The 17,863-nt window shown below is 35.4% G+C and overlaps 1 protein-coding gene across 2 annotated transcripts in view; it reads left to right on the top strand.

Moving 5' to 3' along the window:
* Positions 1-3,108: 3,108 nt before the first annotated feature.
* The window catches only part of LOC123523770 (stimulated by retinoic acid gene 6 protein-like), a 59,092-nt gene continuing 44,337 nt past the window's right edge, over positions 3,109-17,863 (top strand). Inside the window, exons 1-5 of one of the 2 annotated variants that reach the window (XM_045301417.2) lie at positions 3,109-3,252; positions 13,872-14,007; positions 14,824-14,909; positions 15,147-15,280; positions 17,028-17,148. In XM_045301417.2, coding sequence (XP_045157352.2) covers positions 3,191-3,252; positions 13,872-14,007; positions 14,824-14,909; positions 15,147-15,280; positions 17,028-17,148 — 539 coding nt within the window. In that variant the 5' untranslated portion in view covers positions 3,109-3,190. Of the gene's footprint in view, positions 3,253-3,377; positions 3,541-13,871; positions 14,008-14,823; positions 14,910-15,146; positions 15,281-17,027; positions 17,149-17,863 lie in introns of those variants that run through there. The other variant, XM_045301418.2, reaches the window with a different exon arrangement.

Genomic DNA, 17,863 nt, shown 5'->3' with positions numbered 1-17,863 from the left:
AGAGCCACGCATTTGCATAGTAGGCCCATAACAAAAAGAAGCTGTAATGGAAAAATATTTCAGACGGGTTGCTTCAAACATCCAACAAGTACATATTAATTTATGCTAAATATAGATGAGGAGAAGGAAATGGTAAGGGGAAAAATTGGGCCGCGGGGTGGGGTGGGGGTGGGGAAGGAACCGAAGGGAAAAGTTGAACAAGGACGAATATACAAAGGGAATGCCAAGTTCCTTAATAACAGTCACAGTACAACGTACACCACGATAGCGCAGACACTCGTGTACCAAAGATAAACATACAACCACGACTAACTGAATAACATAGAAAAACGAACAAGCAACACATAAGGAAACAGAAGGGCACCGTTATAGACCCACAGGCATACAAACGCACCCACACAAGTAGAAAAAACAAAAACAATCGTGTACCGTCTTAGGATTCCGGCTGCTAAAACAAAGGGGAGCCTCGAAAACTTACTCAAAGTAAAGGGGGAGGAGATGCAAAAGTAGCGTAAATGCAAGGGAAAGGAGGGGCAATAGGGGAAATGAGGAGGAGGAAAAAACGCTTACAACAAACAAGAAAATATACGCAACAGACAAAACAACCAGTTGAAAATAGAGACACCGCCTTGGAACGGTCAGTATCCTATATAAAGGAAACTGGGGGTTTAAACGCATTTAGGGCATGCCAACCCCGCACTTACCCTATCTTCAACAAGTTAGACAACACAATGTAAGTTCCTTCAGTATCTCTCGATGTTTGTCAAAGTCAGAGTTGCATTGACCTCTCTCACGTGTGTCCCAATGGTCCTGCTTGGCTGATCTAGGGCCGTTCTATTTCAAGGTCAAAATCGGTTGAACGACTAAGATCCATCTTGACTCTTTCAGAAATAATATTGTCCATTTGTAACAGAATATTCTTTTTATAACTCATGAGATTATTATTAATACCGTTTTGCGTAGGATGTGTACATATCCAACGCATTTTGGTACTTTATTTTTGTAAACTACCAAATTGCGTTAAGTATAACGCATTTTGGTAGTGATTACCAAAACTAGACCGAATTTAGGTAGTGATTTCCAAAATGCGTTGCTACCATTTTGAGGTGCAACACAGCTATTAAATGACCAGTCCCTTGGCTTTTCGAATAATTTTGAGTAAAAACTACATTTTTACTTTAGTTTCCAAGATCGTTATCAGCAACATGTACATCAGAAAATGTCCGATTTTCATCAATACACAGGGAAATATGGCATATACCTCGTTTTGTTTGCATGTAGACAGATGTTGCAAGTCTTTATTATGCTACACAATAATAATAAACGGGCCGCTGACTAAGTAACACAGCTAACATTTTAAATAGTGTCAATAATCATACTACTGTTTGCAGATCAAATTGCCCCTTCAACATTTTTCAGATCGATAAAGTTGTACATTTACGTCACAAAAACTGTGAAGCTGAAGCTATTTTTGGAGTAATCCTGACAGGTTAACCCCGCCTCATCCGCAAGAAATCATTCATTCACCTTGTCGTAAAACTTTTTTTTCTTTATCTTTGCGTCACACAAAGCGCGCGCGCTGACTCTATACTTGCATACATTGTAAAGTGCAATAAGGTGATAAATGGATATGTTTTAAAAGTAGAATGTTGAATATTTCAACTACGTTCAAATGAAAACAGCGTTTTTTGTTTGTTATGACAATTATTATCGACGAAATTTCCATCCACGCAAGGTATAGGCCTATAAGGTTTTATAGAAAAATATCATTGAACCTTCCAGTTACGCAACACTTGTAGATCTAATTGTCATATCCATAAAACTGATTTATTTGATATTCAAACTTCTGCAGAGTCTTCCGTAGCTTAACTATCGCAAATCCAGCTCCATGATTATAGATTTATTTTTTTATTTTATTTTTTGGTGGGGTTTAGCTTCTACTTGTATGTGAATTTATGTACTAGGCCTATTTATTTGAAGTCGTTTAAATACTATTTCAGTTATTTACATACAGGCAGTTGATAAGCCTTGTCTTCGTTCATGGAAAGAACCAGTTATAGACACACATAAGTCAAAATATTCGACGTTTAGTTTGTTGTATACATGTATTTGTGACGGTCACTCTAAAAGGACCAAAATAATTGAGGATGAATAACAGTACACCGTCATGTAAAGTTATTGGTTTTATCGCTTGCACATTATATGTAACGTTAATCGTGTTAAGGGGAATTATGTTAACTTTTACATAAATTAATGAGGAATTGAATCCCACTTTTGATTAGTCTAAATAATGAGACCTCGGGTAGACCGATTTTACATTTTGATATATTACGTTGTCTACCTAAAGGGGATATCAACCAGTCAAAAAATATAACGATATTCAATACAATCTGAAACTCAACTCTTGAGTAAAATTATTTGGACTACCTTTTGATTAATGTAAGTTTTATTTGAATTTATCTTATATTCGCAACAATATCAGCATTTAAACCCAAATCTGGCGACGACAATTTCTTTCGAGTGGAGAAAACTACTCGTAACTGTTTCCTAGGATCGCGTCAAATTAGTTAGACTAAGACTCACATATTCCGTAAGAAATTGCCGACTTTTTTTCAATTAAGGAAGCATGGTCGGTTCCGGGAATCGAATTTATGCCCTTCAATCAACGATGAGCGAATCCAACAACTCGAGTCAGTCACGTTTTATAATTATTGTTAAAAAACTAAACACGAGGTACATTATTTAAAAGTATGCAGCAAAAGGTACTGAAATTTAGGCAGAAAAAGGCCTGTAATGTACAAGGGGGTGTCTTTTTTTCATATCCACGCTACCTAAATGTAGTTTGCATTGTGGCAAGATTCATTTAAATTTTAAATGAAGATTAGTTCTAGTACATCTGTTACAATCCAGTTAAACACCTTCTCAGTCAGGCAGCCTATGTAAACAAGTTCATTCAGTAATTTTTACTCGTATCGGAAAGGCGGAGTTACCTGTATAGACGAGATCCAAAAATAGCTCCAGCATCGCTGTAAAGGTACAAGTTTATCGATTTAAGAAAAGACGAAAGGGCAATTTGATCTGCAAACAGTAGTATCAGATTTCAAATATCCTTTGAAATTTGCATTGCACGGCTTTACGGTTAACTGAGAAGTATTACAATTTTCGGAAAATATTGCGACCCGTATGTTTAATGCACTTTTCTGTTGGATATATCAACTTTTTTGATATCGACTGTATTGATTTTAACACCAGGTAAATTTTAAAGTTACAATAATTATAATGCTTGAGTATTAAGAACTAGTAGCATAGATAAACTGTACAAATAAAGAATAGGTTTTGTGATTTAAACCCTGTAGATATTTCATAGTATTTCATTGCATTACACGCCAGTCTTCCATACGCTTTACGATTAACTAAAAAGGTATCTGTTACAACTATTTTCGGAAAATATTGCGACCCGTTTATTTGATGTTTCTTTCCAAAAATCAGTGTTGGATTTATCAGTTTTTGTGATGCTGACTGTATTGATTTTAACACCAGGTAAATTTTAGAAGTTACCATAATTATGATGCTTGAGTATTATGAACCAGTAGCATAGATAAACTCGAGAAATAAAGGTCAGGTTATGAGATTTTAAACTCTGTAGATATTTCATAGTATTTCATAGGGGGCTCGTGGTGGGGATATGGCGGGGATCCATTTTTCTACAGTATTAATGTGAAAAAATACCAATTCTTGTAACTTGAAAACACTTAGAATTCAGCATTTGATTTTTAAAACATTTTAAACTACCTATGGTACTACTTTTTACAAGGCTTCCGTACTGAAATAAGTCTTCATCTTCCCCATCTCTTTCCTACAGAAAACAGCGTCTAAGTGTGACGTCTATTAGACGTCGTAATTATGACGCTGGTTAAACGTTAATCTGGTTCCCTGTCAAATATTGGTTCCCATTCAAAATGGCTTCCAATTATTGGATCAGATAACCACTAGGTGGCAGGGGAGTGCAGATTTGCGAATTCCACATTGACGTGTGGGTACCAGTGTTCAAATATCCATAGAAATCTCGTTTTTGCTTATTTTTCTTTGAAACTACTATGGACTATTGCAGATACTATAGACTACATAAAGACGACTCTCCGGTCCTATGCACCTGTCGCTTTCCATGCCAGATGTAGTGAAAATTGGCCAAATCACCCAAATTTTAAAGACCAAAATTAGCCTAACCGGGCCTCACTTTGAACTCTGCCATTCATCCATTTTGTATTTTTAAATCCAATTTCGTAGCATATATGTATAGTGCGAACATAGATGCATACCCAGGTGGTGTGGAATGTGTCTCCCAACCACCACTTTATTTCCCTAATTTTCACTTGAAAAAAAGTGGATGGATAACAGCCGAGCGTCTGGCCGACTTTTTGTTCTGATGTTTATGTTTTAGCCTCAACCGGAAGTACGGAGCTAGGAATTTTAAAACACCCGCCATGTAGAATCATTAACCGTTCCTCATTCCCCAGATATTTTAAAGAATTAACAATGATAAATAACCAGTAAGATAGATATGCCTTTATATCTACCCTGTCCTGTTTATACAGAAAATCGACCGGGGCCAAACTACGAAACCGCTCCCCTGCCACCTTAAGTTTTTAAGATGTTTAAATAAAATAAAATGTAACCTGTCCTGAATCCTAAGACACTTATAGTGATATCAACTGAACAAAAAGTGTTGCCGTACCTTGCAAGATAGCCGGTGAATAAGCATAACAAAAGTGCCCACCCCTCCATGCAAAACTCAGTCAAAATTTGCATTCTGAATCAAAGTAACCCCGAAAAACTATTTACTGCCTTTAAAGTTAATTTCACATTATATTTACATTTTAATGCCTTTCAAATGTTAAAACCATGTACTTTTAACATAATTTTGGTATACAAATGCAGATTACCGTACTTATCCTATCGGGACACCCTTTAAAGGCCACCCCATCCTCTTTGGGGCCACTCCAGCCACTATATAGCTTAATGGCATTGCTAGATATAGACACATGTGTTGCTTTTAAACAAAATGGCATGAATAGTCATTATTTAGGCACTAATTTCTTCTTTTGGCCGTTTTATGATACGAATCCTACTGGCTGGGGGTCCTTAGCTTCATTATTATATGGCCACCTACTGCCATTTTGGGACTCGCTAGGCCGAATTTAGTACTCAGAAATGAATAAAAACCACTATAGGTTACAGTTCATTCCGTAATGGGTTTAAATACATGCAAAAAGTCAATATTTGAGTGGTTTGAAAATGTGTCTATTTTCCTTAAGGTGGCAGGGGAGTGCAGATTTGCGAATTCCACATTGACGTGTGGGTACCAGTGTTGAAATATCCATAGAAATCTCGTTTTTGCTTATTTTTCTTTGAAACTACTATGGACTATTGCAGATACTATAGACTACATAAAGACGACTCTCCGGTCCTATGCACCTGTCGCTTTCCATGCCAGATGTAGTGAAAATTGGCCAAATCACCCAAATTTTATAGACCAAAATTAGCCTAACCGGGCCTCACTTTGAACTCTGCCATTCATCCATTTTGTATTTTTAAATCCAATTTCGTAGCATATATGTATAGTGCGAACATAGATGCATACCCAGGTGGTGTGGAATGTGTCTCCCAACCACCACTTTATTTCCCTAATTTTCACTTGAAAAAAAGTGGATGGATAACAGCCGAGCGTCTGGCCGACTTTTTGTTCTGATGTTTATGTTTTAGCCTCAACCGGAAGTACGGAGCTAGGAATTTTAAAACACCCGCCATGTAGAATCATTAACCGTTCCTCATTCCCCAGATATATTAAAGAATTAACAATGATAAATAACCAGTAAGATAGATATGCCTTTATATCTACCCTGTCCTGTTTATACAGAAAATCGACCGGGGCCAAACTACGAAACCGCTCCCCTGCCACCCTAAGCAAAATAGCCAAAATTGTGGCTTACAGACTGCGTCGTATAATAATATTTTAACAAAGCTGATTCCGTAATCAAAATATATACCAGTCGAGCACCTGAATAGCTCGGCCAATGAGATAGTGTCCTAGATTTTACCAGCCAATGAAATCGTGTCCTTGTTTCCAAGGTAAATAAAGAATGAAATATCGACAACAACAACATGAAAACTTTTTCCCTCGATTCATTCGGAAAATTTTGAATTTCTATGACGAAAGTACTTCATTTCGTTGTATTTTATGCATGATCATCAGAGAAAAGCACAATTTATGCCTCAAGTAATAATGTCTTTGTTCAACAAATGAAGAAAAGCTGAAACTACCAGAAAATGCTGCCCAAAAAGGGACACCTGCACTTTACCGGTACGCACATTTAATAAATACACCCCATTTTTCCTACGGCCCCCACAGCCCCGTTTTTCTTTTTTCTTTAATGAATAAATTATTGTTACAATTTATTTAAATGATTGTAACAAGCAAGTCCTGCCTTTTAAAGTCCTAGCAGTAAAGTGCATTCTAGCCCCCCCCCCCCCCCCCCAAAAAAAAGAAAAAAGATTCGACTATTCGAAGAATTGATTGAAGAAACACATGTTGACTCTTGTCAGTCTTGAATTTTGTCCAATAAAATTTATTATATTAGATATTTACAAGTCTTGTCTTTTCAAAATAAGTTCATTGATAAATGTGCAAAGTCCAAGCTTGTCAGGTTGTTCATGCATAAAACAGTCTCCCAACATTTATAATCATCATGAATTATATTTGCCAAAATGTGACAAAACCCTTATTTATTTTCATTTACACCTGCAATAAATCCCCTCCCCAGTCTCCTTCAAAACAAAACCAGAGACTTGCAGTTATAACTTGTCTTCACTACTGAATGACCATTCACTTGAAAATAAATATTTTGCATAAAATGCCAATTAAATGTTCATGTACTATTAAATCACTCACAACTAGAATCACTAGTCATGATCAAATACACCCATAGCTTACATTATGTGTCTTGCATCTTCACTACAGGAATGTGCATGTCACATGAAGGCTGAAGACTGACAATTTTCAATGGAATGCAGTTTATCATAATGTGATACCTGCTATAAGGGCCACATTCAGTATTTTGGTTTATGAAGTTGCAAAGTTTCTTGAGGATTCCAAGCATGTGACCCCTTGGAACACTGTGTAAGCATACCTGAAATGGTGCAAACTGATTTATATTTGAGTCAGTTTGAGCATGAGTTTTTTTTTACAAAATGTCACAAGTAAATTTTCTATATAAGCAACTTGACTAAGGTGATGGCTTTTTACTTTGACAGTCAGCAATAATAAAGAGTAATGTAAATAAAGTTCTGTGAGTGATTCAGTGAAGCCAGCTGAACTGCTGTCTAAAATGATTGATGTATTAATTTTAGGCTGTCAAAAATCAATGCTTTTTGTATTTTGCCCCCTTTCAGATCAGCCCATGCTTCCCCCAATAAACATCACAATGAGAATGCACTTACAGCACAGCTATAACTACTGAACAAATTTTGCAGTTTTGACTATCACTTCAAAGAGTATTTTTTTTTATATTTTTTTTTATTCATTTAATAATTATGACTTGGCCATATCTAAAAGATTTAATAAAACTGTCTCTAGACAGAATGTAAGTCAATATGTCAAAGTAAAAAAATGTTTTTGTATATTTACAGTTATTTTCATTTCAGTTTGTTACCTATAATACATCTATATAGGTACTTTTAAACTATCTATCACAAGTATTTGGTACTTGTACATTTTTAAGATAAAGAAAAGCAACAATAATTTTATTAAGGTACATAATGCAATGAGGACAGTCACATTTCATGGTGTGAGATCCCTTAATTGTTATAAAAATGTATTGAGACAATAATGTACATTTTGGTGATTAATATGCAAGTATATGATCTTGAATTTATCATGTACTGTATATTAGTCTGTACCAACAAATTATTGTGTGGGAAATTTAGAGAAAAGCTGTTATGTTTTATGGTTATCTATATTATTTCTCAAAGTGTATACCAAAACAAAATTGTACAAAAATACACAATTAATGACAAAAAAACTCACAATGTTTTGTAAATTGGAAGTCCAAATAAATATTTCTCATATACAAAGGCTTAGATCTCACATATAAGTTGATTTCCTTTTTGTGAAATTTGGAGACTCAGTGTTATTTCAAATCAGGAATTTTTTAATGCTATTTACTCTGGAAAAAATGTTTTTATCAAAATTAACTAAAACTATCTGTTTGAGATTTTTCTGTATGAATAAATAGCACTTTTGGGTAAAATTTACTTTTATGTTGCTGTGCTGAACCATGATATACAAGAAAAAAGCACATGTCAGGAAAGGACAAACAGCAAAGTATGGGCTTAAAGAAGTATAATTTTCTGAGTAATTGTAAAAAGTCTTTTATACCTATTCAATAAAAAATGGGGAAAACTAGATTTCTGTGAAACCAGGCCTCTTCCTATATTCTTACAATTATGGAGTGTGGAGTGTAGCAAGCATTTTTTTCAAACTGGAAAATATATAATTTTTGAAAACATTTTTGCACAACCTTTAAATTTCACTCAGAGTATATATTAACTGTTTACATAAGTAACAGATTGGTCAACACATTCTGGTGTTCTCCAATGAAAAACTTGCATTTGGTCAATCTCATTTAAGAAACATGTTATATATGGCATTTAAAATGAAAAATAGGCATATTCTTATACAACTGGCATCAGTTCCAAGAAATCATAGAACATCCAAAATAATTTTTATGTCTCAGCTGCAAAAAAAAAGAAAAAAAAGTATTCCACTATTTTCCATATACTACATACTCTTATGCATTCCTAAGTTTCCTCAAATATGAATCTTCAAAAATTACTTTGCCTGCAGTGCATATAAATTAAAACCAAAATGACTTATAAAGGGAAAATAAAATGTTTTTTTTTTTTTAATAATAAAAATTATAAAAAATATTGTTTGTTTGCAGTGCTCTGATATAGATGCTTTCCCCCCATTTCTGCCAACACAGACATGACAAAAATAGAGACAAAGAAAATTCGAGCTGTCAATATTGAGGCTAATAATGAATAAATTATTACATTCTACAGAAATAAGTAAATACTGGTAGTTAATACAATTTTTTCTGTATGCCAGGGCTTCCTGCTAGGATTTGAACCTAGAATTCTTACTGAAGTTAGCGTGTTTCCTTACACTACAAGAAGTAACCCCATAGCAACACAGACATTTTAGAGCATCCTAACACTTTCATTTATATATAATATAAAAGTGCAATTAGTTCCCAAATCTGCAATAACAGATGATAACTGAAAAGACATATACAAAACGGCAACTTATATTATATATGTGACGGTGATACTTGTAAATATTTCAACGAAACAACAGGACAGACGTCATGACGTTTCAAAGACAAATAACAATGTTTAGTTTCGGTTTTGTTTTATCAGTTATTATTAATTAGTAACGTTATGAATTTTTGATAAAATAACGTTTTTGAATCGAGAAATATTCTATCAGGAACAAAGATGAACTGACAAGATTTGGACTTTTATTACGTTTTTTGAAACAAAATATGAATTACTACATAAATCTTCTACATATATGTAGTTCGTAATACGTCAGTTACAGCACGAGAGTCCGTGTAAGATGGACTTTTCAAGCACCAGTAAAAATACCGGACATCCCTGTCTGGTATACAAGAAATGTCTCTGGTTACCATTACAGATGTCTCTGATTACTGTTATCAATGCCTTTGGTTACTGTTACCAGTGTCTCTGGTTACTGTTATCAATATCTCTGGTTACTGTTACCAATATCTCTGATAACTGTTACCAATGTCGCTGATTGCTGTAACAAATGTGTCTGGTTACTGTGACCGGTGTCTCTGATAACTGTTATCAATGTTTCTGATTTCTGTTACCAGTGTCTCTGGTTACTATTACAAATGTCTCTGGTTACTGTTATCAATTTGTCTGATAACTGTTACCAATGTTTCTGATTACTGTTACCGGTGATTCTGATTACCCTAACCAATATATCTGGTTTCTATTACCGGTGTCTCTGATTACTGTTACCAATGTCTCTGGTAACTGTTTCCAATGTCTCTGATTACTGTTTCCAATGTCTCTCATTACCGTTACCGGTGTCTCTGGTAACTGTTTCCAATGTCTCTTGTTACTGCGATCAATATCTCTGATTACCGATGCCTATGTCTCATGTTACTGTTACCAATGTGTCTGGATACTGTTTCCGGTGTCTCTGATTACTGTAACCAACGTCTCTCATTATTGTTACCAATGTCTCTGATTACTGTTTCCAATGTCTCTCATAACTGTTACCAATATCTCTGGTTACTGTGTCCAATGTTTCTGATTACTGTTACCAATGTTTATAATTATTGTCACCGGTGACTCTGATTACTGTTACCAATATCTCTGGTTACTGTTATCAATGTTCCTGGTTACGGTGGCCAGTGTCTCATTACTGTGTTCAATGTCTTTTGTTACTGCCATCAATGTCTCTTTATACCGTTGCTACTGTCTCTGGTTAATGTTATCTATGTTTCTGGTTACAGTTGCCAATGTAACTGATTAGTGTTTCCAATGTCACTGATTACTGTTACCAGTGTCTCTGGTTACTTTTTCTAATGTATCTGGTTACTGTTACCGGTGTCTCTGTTTACTGTTTCCAGTTTCTCTCATTACTGCTATCAATAACTCTGATTACCGTTGCCAATGCCTCTGGTTACTGTTACCAGTGTCTGATTACTATGACAATGCCTCTGGTTACTGTTATCAATGTCTTTGATTACTGTTGCCAATGTCTCTGATTACTGTTACCAATGTCTCTGATTACTGTTTCCATTGTCTCAGGTTACTGCTATCAATGTTGCTGATTACCGTTGCCAATGCCTCTTGTTACTGTTACCAATGTTTTTCTAAATTCTGTTACCAATGCCTCTGATTACTCTTACCTATGTCTCCGATAACGCTGGTTACTGTCACCTTGTCTGATTACGGTTACCAATGTCTCTGACTACTGTTACCGATATTTCTGATTACCGTTACCAATATCTCTGGTTACTGTTACAAGTGTTTCTGATTACTGTTACCAATGTCTCTTGTTATTTTTTCTAATGTCTCTTGTTATTGCTATCAATGTCCCTGATTACTGTTACCGATATTTCTGATTACCGTTACCAATGTGTCTGTTTACTGTAACCGGTGTCTCTGATTACCGTTACCAATATATCTGGTTACTTTTATCAGTGTCTCCGATTACTGTTACTAATGTCTCTTGTTATTTCTATCAATTTTTCTGACTACTGTGACCGATAATTTTTCTGATTACCGTTACCTATGTGTTTGTTTACATTTAACGATGTCTCCGATTACCGTTACCAATATCACTGGTAACTCTTACCAATATCTCTGGTTATTGTTTCCAATATGTCTTGTTACTACTATTTATGTCTCTGATTACCGTTGGCAATGTTTCTGGTTACTGTTTCCAGTGTCTGATTACTGTTATCAATGTCTCTGGTTATTGATACTAATGTCTCTGATAACTGATACAAATGTTTCTGATTACTGTTACCAATGTGTCAAATTACTGTTTCCGGTATCTCTGATTACCATTACCAATATCTCTAGTTACTGTTCCCAGTGTCTCTGATTACCATTACCAATATCTCTGGTTACAGTTCCCAGTGTCTCTGATTACTGTTACCAATGTCTCTGATTACCATTACCAATATCTCTGGTTACTGTTCCCAGTGTCTCTGATTACCATTACCAATATCTCTGGTTACTGTTCCCAGTGTCTCTGATTACCATTACCAATATCTCTAGTTACTGTTCCCAGTGTCTCTGATTAGTGTTACCAATGTCTCTGATTACTATCGCCAGTGTCTGATTACTGTAACCAATGTCTCTTGTTACTCTTACGAATGTGTCTGATTACCGTTACCAATGTCGCTGATTACTGTTACGAGTGTTTCTGATTACTGTAACCGATGTCTCTTGTTACTCTTACGAATGTCTCTGATTACCGTTACCAATGTCGCTGATTTCTTTTACGTGTGTTTCTGGTTACTGTTACCAATGTCTCTGGTTACTGTTATCGTTATGTCTCTGATTACTCTTACAAATGTTTCTCGTTACTGTTACAAACGTCATTGATATCTCTTACCATATCTGTGTTTACTGTTACCATATTCATTGTCGCTGTTTTCAACGTCTCTGGTTACCGTAACCAATTTTTCTAGTTACCGTTATCAATGTTTCTGATTACCGTTATCAAATTCTCTGGTTACCGTTACCAATTTCTCTGGTTACCGTTACCAATTTCTTTGGTTTTGTTTTAATATCTCTAGTTATTATTACCAATGTCTCTGATTTCGGAACTTTGGATACTGTTTCCAATGTCTTTCGTTACTGGTACTATGTCTATGGCAACAGTGTTTCGGTTACTGTTGCCTGGTTAATGTTACCAGTGTCTCTCGGATCTGTTGCTATTCCTTTATGTGCGTAACCATGTCTCTGGTTACTGATAAAATGTGTTTAGTTACTGGCACAAGTATTTGTTTGATGTTACCACATCTCTGGTAACTATTGTCAATGTCGCTGGTAACGGTTACCGATGTCTTTGGATACTGTTACCAATGGCTCTGAGTACCGTTACCAGTGTGGCCGGTAACTGTTTACCATATCTCTGGTCACTGTTATCAATGTCCAATGTTGATATTACTTGGATACAGTTTCAAATGTGTCTGGTTCATGTTACAATGTTTCTGGTTACTAGTTATCTACAGATGTCTTTGATTACTTTTATCATTGTCCCTATTTGCAGTTAACTTGACGCTAGTTTATGTTTTTTTACCAATATGTCTAGTCACTGCTATCATGTATCTGACCACTGTTATCAATATATCTGTTTATTTACATACTAGACTGGGATTTCTGGTGATTTTAAGGGTGCTGGAAAACCCCATCTTACACCCTGTTGTGTTAGATGACTCTCGTGATGTAAATGACGTATAGCGAACTACATTTTTACAGAAGATTTGAGTAGTGATAATAATGTTTTACGTAAAACACAATAAAAATAAAATACCTTAATAGTTTCTCTTGGTTTCTTATAACATATTTCTCGATTCAAAAAACGTCATTTTACGGAAATAACACAACGTTTCACCGCAGATGATAAAATAAAATCTGAACTATTACCTATTTTTCGTCTTTTAACGTCATGACGTTCTTCCTGTTTTCGTACGTAAAGTTCACACGCTTTATTAATACGCTACTATAAGAAAATCATTTGTTTGAATTTATTTGTACTATTATTTGTTGAATATGGCTTGCAAGAAAAAGAGTCAATCACTTGTGGTAGGTGCAGATGGATATATCCGGCTCTTGGTTGACTGTTTAAGCGGTAACTGGGCAGAACCTCGTTACCGCAAAAAGCAGTTACCCTCGAGCCGGATTTTCCGATGTGCACTTACCACCAGTTAAAGAATCTTATATACTTTTATATTTCTGCATAGTGGTTTTTTTCCGACGCAACATGTGTCTGGTTACTGTTTTCATGTCTCTCGTTTTTGCTGAACCACATCGCACTGAAAGCACGTTGGTAGAACTATCGACCTTTCGTAAGCCAGCTGGATGGCTTCCTCGCATGAATGAACCCTTTCACCCTTTCGAGGTTTCGAACGCAGTGATAAGAAGTCAATAACCTTCCTTTCCCTGGATACTTTCACCAAGTATGTGGTTACCTATGTTTTCTGGTACTGTTGCCAATGTCTTTTGTTTCTCTTACTATATATTCATTAATTACTTTGTAGGAACAAATACAGACGGAACCTAAATAACAAAAGCACAATGTCGGTTGTCGAGGATAAAATGTTACAGTATTGTAACGACAACGTTTTCCGAGCCACTATATCAACTAAATATATACACTGGTTTCTCATCCCAGCCGTAAGTTGTTATTTGTTTGAATTTCCTTATTTAGAGACATATAAATATACATGTACAATGTTTTTATGCAAATATATACCGCGCGTGTTGTTTGGCCTTCATCCCTTTTATTATTATATTATTATTATTATACCAGATTTATATAGCGCCCTTTTCATGATCAATTTCACGTTCAAAGGCGCTTTACATAGTTCAAATGCAGCCACACAGGGCGCATAATTCATCCTCTACTAGTACAGACACAGAGCGATCTGACCAGAGGGACAGAGTGAGACAAAGCCCCCACGGCAGAGAGATCAGAAATCAGATACAGGCTTGTCCGGCTAACTTAGCCTAGCTCATTGCGAATAGACAGCCTGGTTCTTTAACGTGCCCAGTGTATAGCACTGATACACGCAAGGTAAACACTAAGATTGATTCAGGTCGGACAGGCAGACTGCTTTCGGACAGCTTTCAAAGCTATGGTTGCTTATTTCTGCCAATAACAACGTTGTGTTTACGTTCTGTCGTTTTTTATCTGCTCGCAAAAATATGATGCTTTTGTCAATTAGTTCGTCATTTCTCTTTTTCATTGCGTCGTTGTTTCACCGGTGAAAAGACTAAAGACGCCATTTAGTGTGTATGATATTCAAACTAAAATATTAAATTATCTTCATTTGAACACTTAAAATTACTGCGGATGTAACATAAGCGTAGATGCATTACCACCTCTATCTCTTGAAGTTATATATTGTATTTAAACACGAAAAGATATGCATTATCACACTTTTTTCATCAGTAAGCTTTATTTAGCAGTTGTAACAAATTGTTTTTCAGGTAGGGATAATGATACTACTTTCCTTCCTTGAAAAGCGAAAAACCGTCAAACCGGACTTGTTAGGCGGCCGACCAGCTCTTGTTCGGTAACTTTTTAAGATATGTTTAATTTTCTAAATAATATTTACAAAACTCACATATTTTATAAGATAAAGAAAATTCTACCGCTCTGTATTACTTTTCGATTTACTTATTTTACCATTTTTAAATCGCCAATAGAATGCTTTATTTTCCTTCCCTTTTAGACGAACACTTTTTGGGTAATCTGACAACATTATATTTATGAATACTCTGACTACTTAATTATTCACATATCTTTACAGGCCGCTAGGTTTTCTTGACGAACCAAGTAACCGTTGGGGTGTTATGTTTGTATTTGGTTCAGTGACCGGAAACATTATACAGGTAGCACAAAAAACATTATCAGATGAACTCGATTGGCCAATCTGGGCAAAAAGTGAGTGAATTCATTCATATGTTTGATATGAGAGATTATAATTCCACTTTACTAAAGTACAAAATCATGGTTCTAGGCTCAGCCTCCAACGTTCTATCTTCAACTGAGAAAGGCATCATACATAATTGTGTGTCGGTGTTTGTATCTGTGTCAAGTGCGGCGTAAGGGGTGATGCAGGTTTTTTTTCTTTCACATCAACATACTTGATCAAGCCGTGTCTGTTGTTATTTCGTGGGGTTTCTGTTAAATGATCTTCTTGTAGACTTGATTAAGTAAAGTGAAATCACAGTAGTATAAATTAGCAAGATTTAAGAGCAGAATTCAAAACACAAACTTACAACTCGACTTATATTTTGGTTGAGGATTTGCCTGCATCTCACTAGATTGTAGGGATAATACACGGTTTTTTGTGTATTAACGTCTGCAGAAGCCCGTGGGATTGTTTGTGACTAAAGTACAAAATCATGGTTCTAGGCTCAACCTCCAACGTTCTATCTTCAACTGAGAAAGGCATCATACATAATTGTGTGTCGGTGTTTGTATCTGTGTCAAGTGCGGCGTAAGGGGTGGTGCAGGTTTTTTTCTTTCACATCAACATACTTGATCAAGCCGTGTCTGTTGTTATTTCGTGGGGTTTCTGTTAAATGATCTTCTTGTGGACTTGATTAAGTAAAGTGAAATCACAGTAGTATAAATTAGCAAGATTTAAGAGCAGAATTCAAAACACAAACTTACAACTCGACTTATATTTTGGTTGAGGATTTGCCTGCATCTCACTAGATTGTAGGGATAATACACGTTTTTTTGTGTATTAACGTCTGCAGAAGCCCGTGGGATTGTTTGTGACCGAGACCGAAGGTTTTTGCATAAAAAACATTACACGACGACTTAATGCATTGTTTTCATATGTGATGACTTTACGATTCCGGTACATTTTTAGTTACCATTCGGTTGTTCTTGGAAACAGTAAACATGTTTTAAATATCCATAACCAGGGCACACATATCAACAACACTACCAAAAGCGTGATTTGAAGGTTTTTGAGCATCTTATTTTTATTTATAGTTATTACAAACGTTATATTACCCATAATTTTGCATACAACTTAAAAATTTGATTAACAGGAATACAATTTTAAGAATAATAAATTTACATTCGAATTATTTTGAGTACGAACACATTTAGAGTACGGATGAGTACGAGGGTAATGACTAGCTTTCAAGGTTTATTATATGAATTCTGCGAAAACTCGTACCGACTGATACTAACAAAAATCATAAATATAATACCTAAAAACGAGCAGTAGCACAAGTTACACGCAATACTTATTTATTCACAGTTATTTACAATAGCTGAACAGACGCCTTGTAAAGGGAGTGAACTCTAAGAAAAGCTAGTGCGTACATTGATGGGGGCAGTACGTTTGGGGTTGGAAACTGATACAGCTAAACATACTATGGATTACATTGTATCTATCATGCTAAAAGAAGAGGTTGTAATGGAAGAAACAAGACGCAGATGGCAAATATCAGTGTGCGCAAAAATACATACATACGTCCCTGGCAAAGCATTTCAAAAATAAAAATCATGTATTAACAGCACGTGAATTGCCTTGTTTGCACACGATTTTTCTCCCGTTTATACATGGGCGGATCCAGTGAAAAAATTAGTTTTTATGCAAGAATAGTTTATCATGATACATAGTTTATGATATTTTATGTCTGGAATTATTTGTTATATTTTTCAGTATTTCTGGTATATATTTTATGTCTGGAGACAAGTGTTATTTGCTACCCATTATTCGCCTGTATGACAAGCCGACATAAATTAGTTGGTGCCACCACAGGACTTCTTTATTCCATAGGATGGTAAGTTTTTCGGCGACGCCGTCTAAATTCGTTTTCGTTACCTATGCCACGTGACTTCAGTTTACAAATCAAACTACTTGATAACGCATTATAGATAATTTATCAAAATGGAAGATTTATGCAAGACTCTTCCTGATTGGACGAGAGTGTCAATTTCTTTCACTCTGTTGATTGTGCTACGCTGAGTGAAATGTAGACAAAGCGTTTATCCTAAACGACGCTGTTCACAGTTTTAAAGCTAACTTTGGCTCAGTATATTTAGCAAGAATATTGATATATCTCAAAATGATAAGTAAGTTTAATAAATATGATAAAAACCTGTTCAAATACCAACATATATCAAATTAAAGAAAGAGCTGAATACGGTCTGCGTATCACATGAATAATGGTGTGATAAGAGTCTTTTATGTAGAGAAGTGCTTTTTAAAAGATTTTCCTTGTTACAAATGTCGTCTGTATATGAAAAGGTTTCTTGCTTTTGTGACTTATTCAGATTCTTTCCTTGTTACAATTCGCCGACCATCATTTTTAAAGATATTTCTTGTTAAATGTAATGTGTTAGGAGAATATCTTGATTAAAAGTTTATATAACAGTAATTACAGGGAACACAGTCAAAGAGTAAATTTGCCAGTCAATAAAGTTTAGATTTAACTCCCTGGGGCCGAAATGCGACTATAGGCGTTATATTTTCTACCCCTGTAGCGTCGATATGCG

Source organism: Mercenaria mercenaria, chromosome 3 (genome assembly GCF_021730395.1).
Source record: "Mercenaria mercenaria strain notata chromosome 3, MADL_Memer_1, whole genome shotgun sequence".
Classification (NCBI taxonomy): Eukaryota; Metazoa; Mollusca; class Bivalvia; order Venerida; family Veneridae; genus Mercenaria; species Mercenaria mercenaria.
The sequence above is the reverse complement of the archived record's forward strand: the minus strand, read 5'-3'. Positions and strand labels throughout refer to the sequence as shown.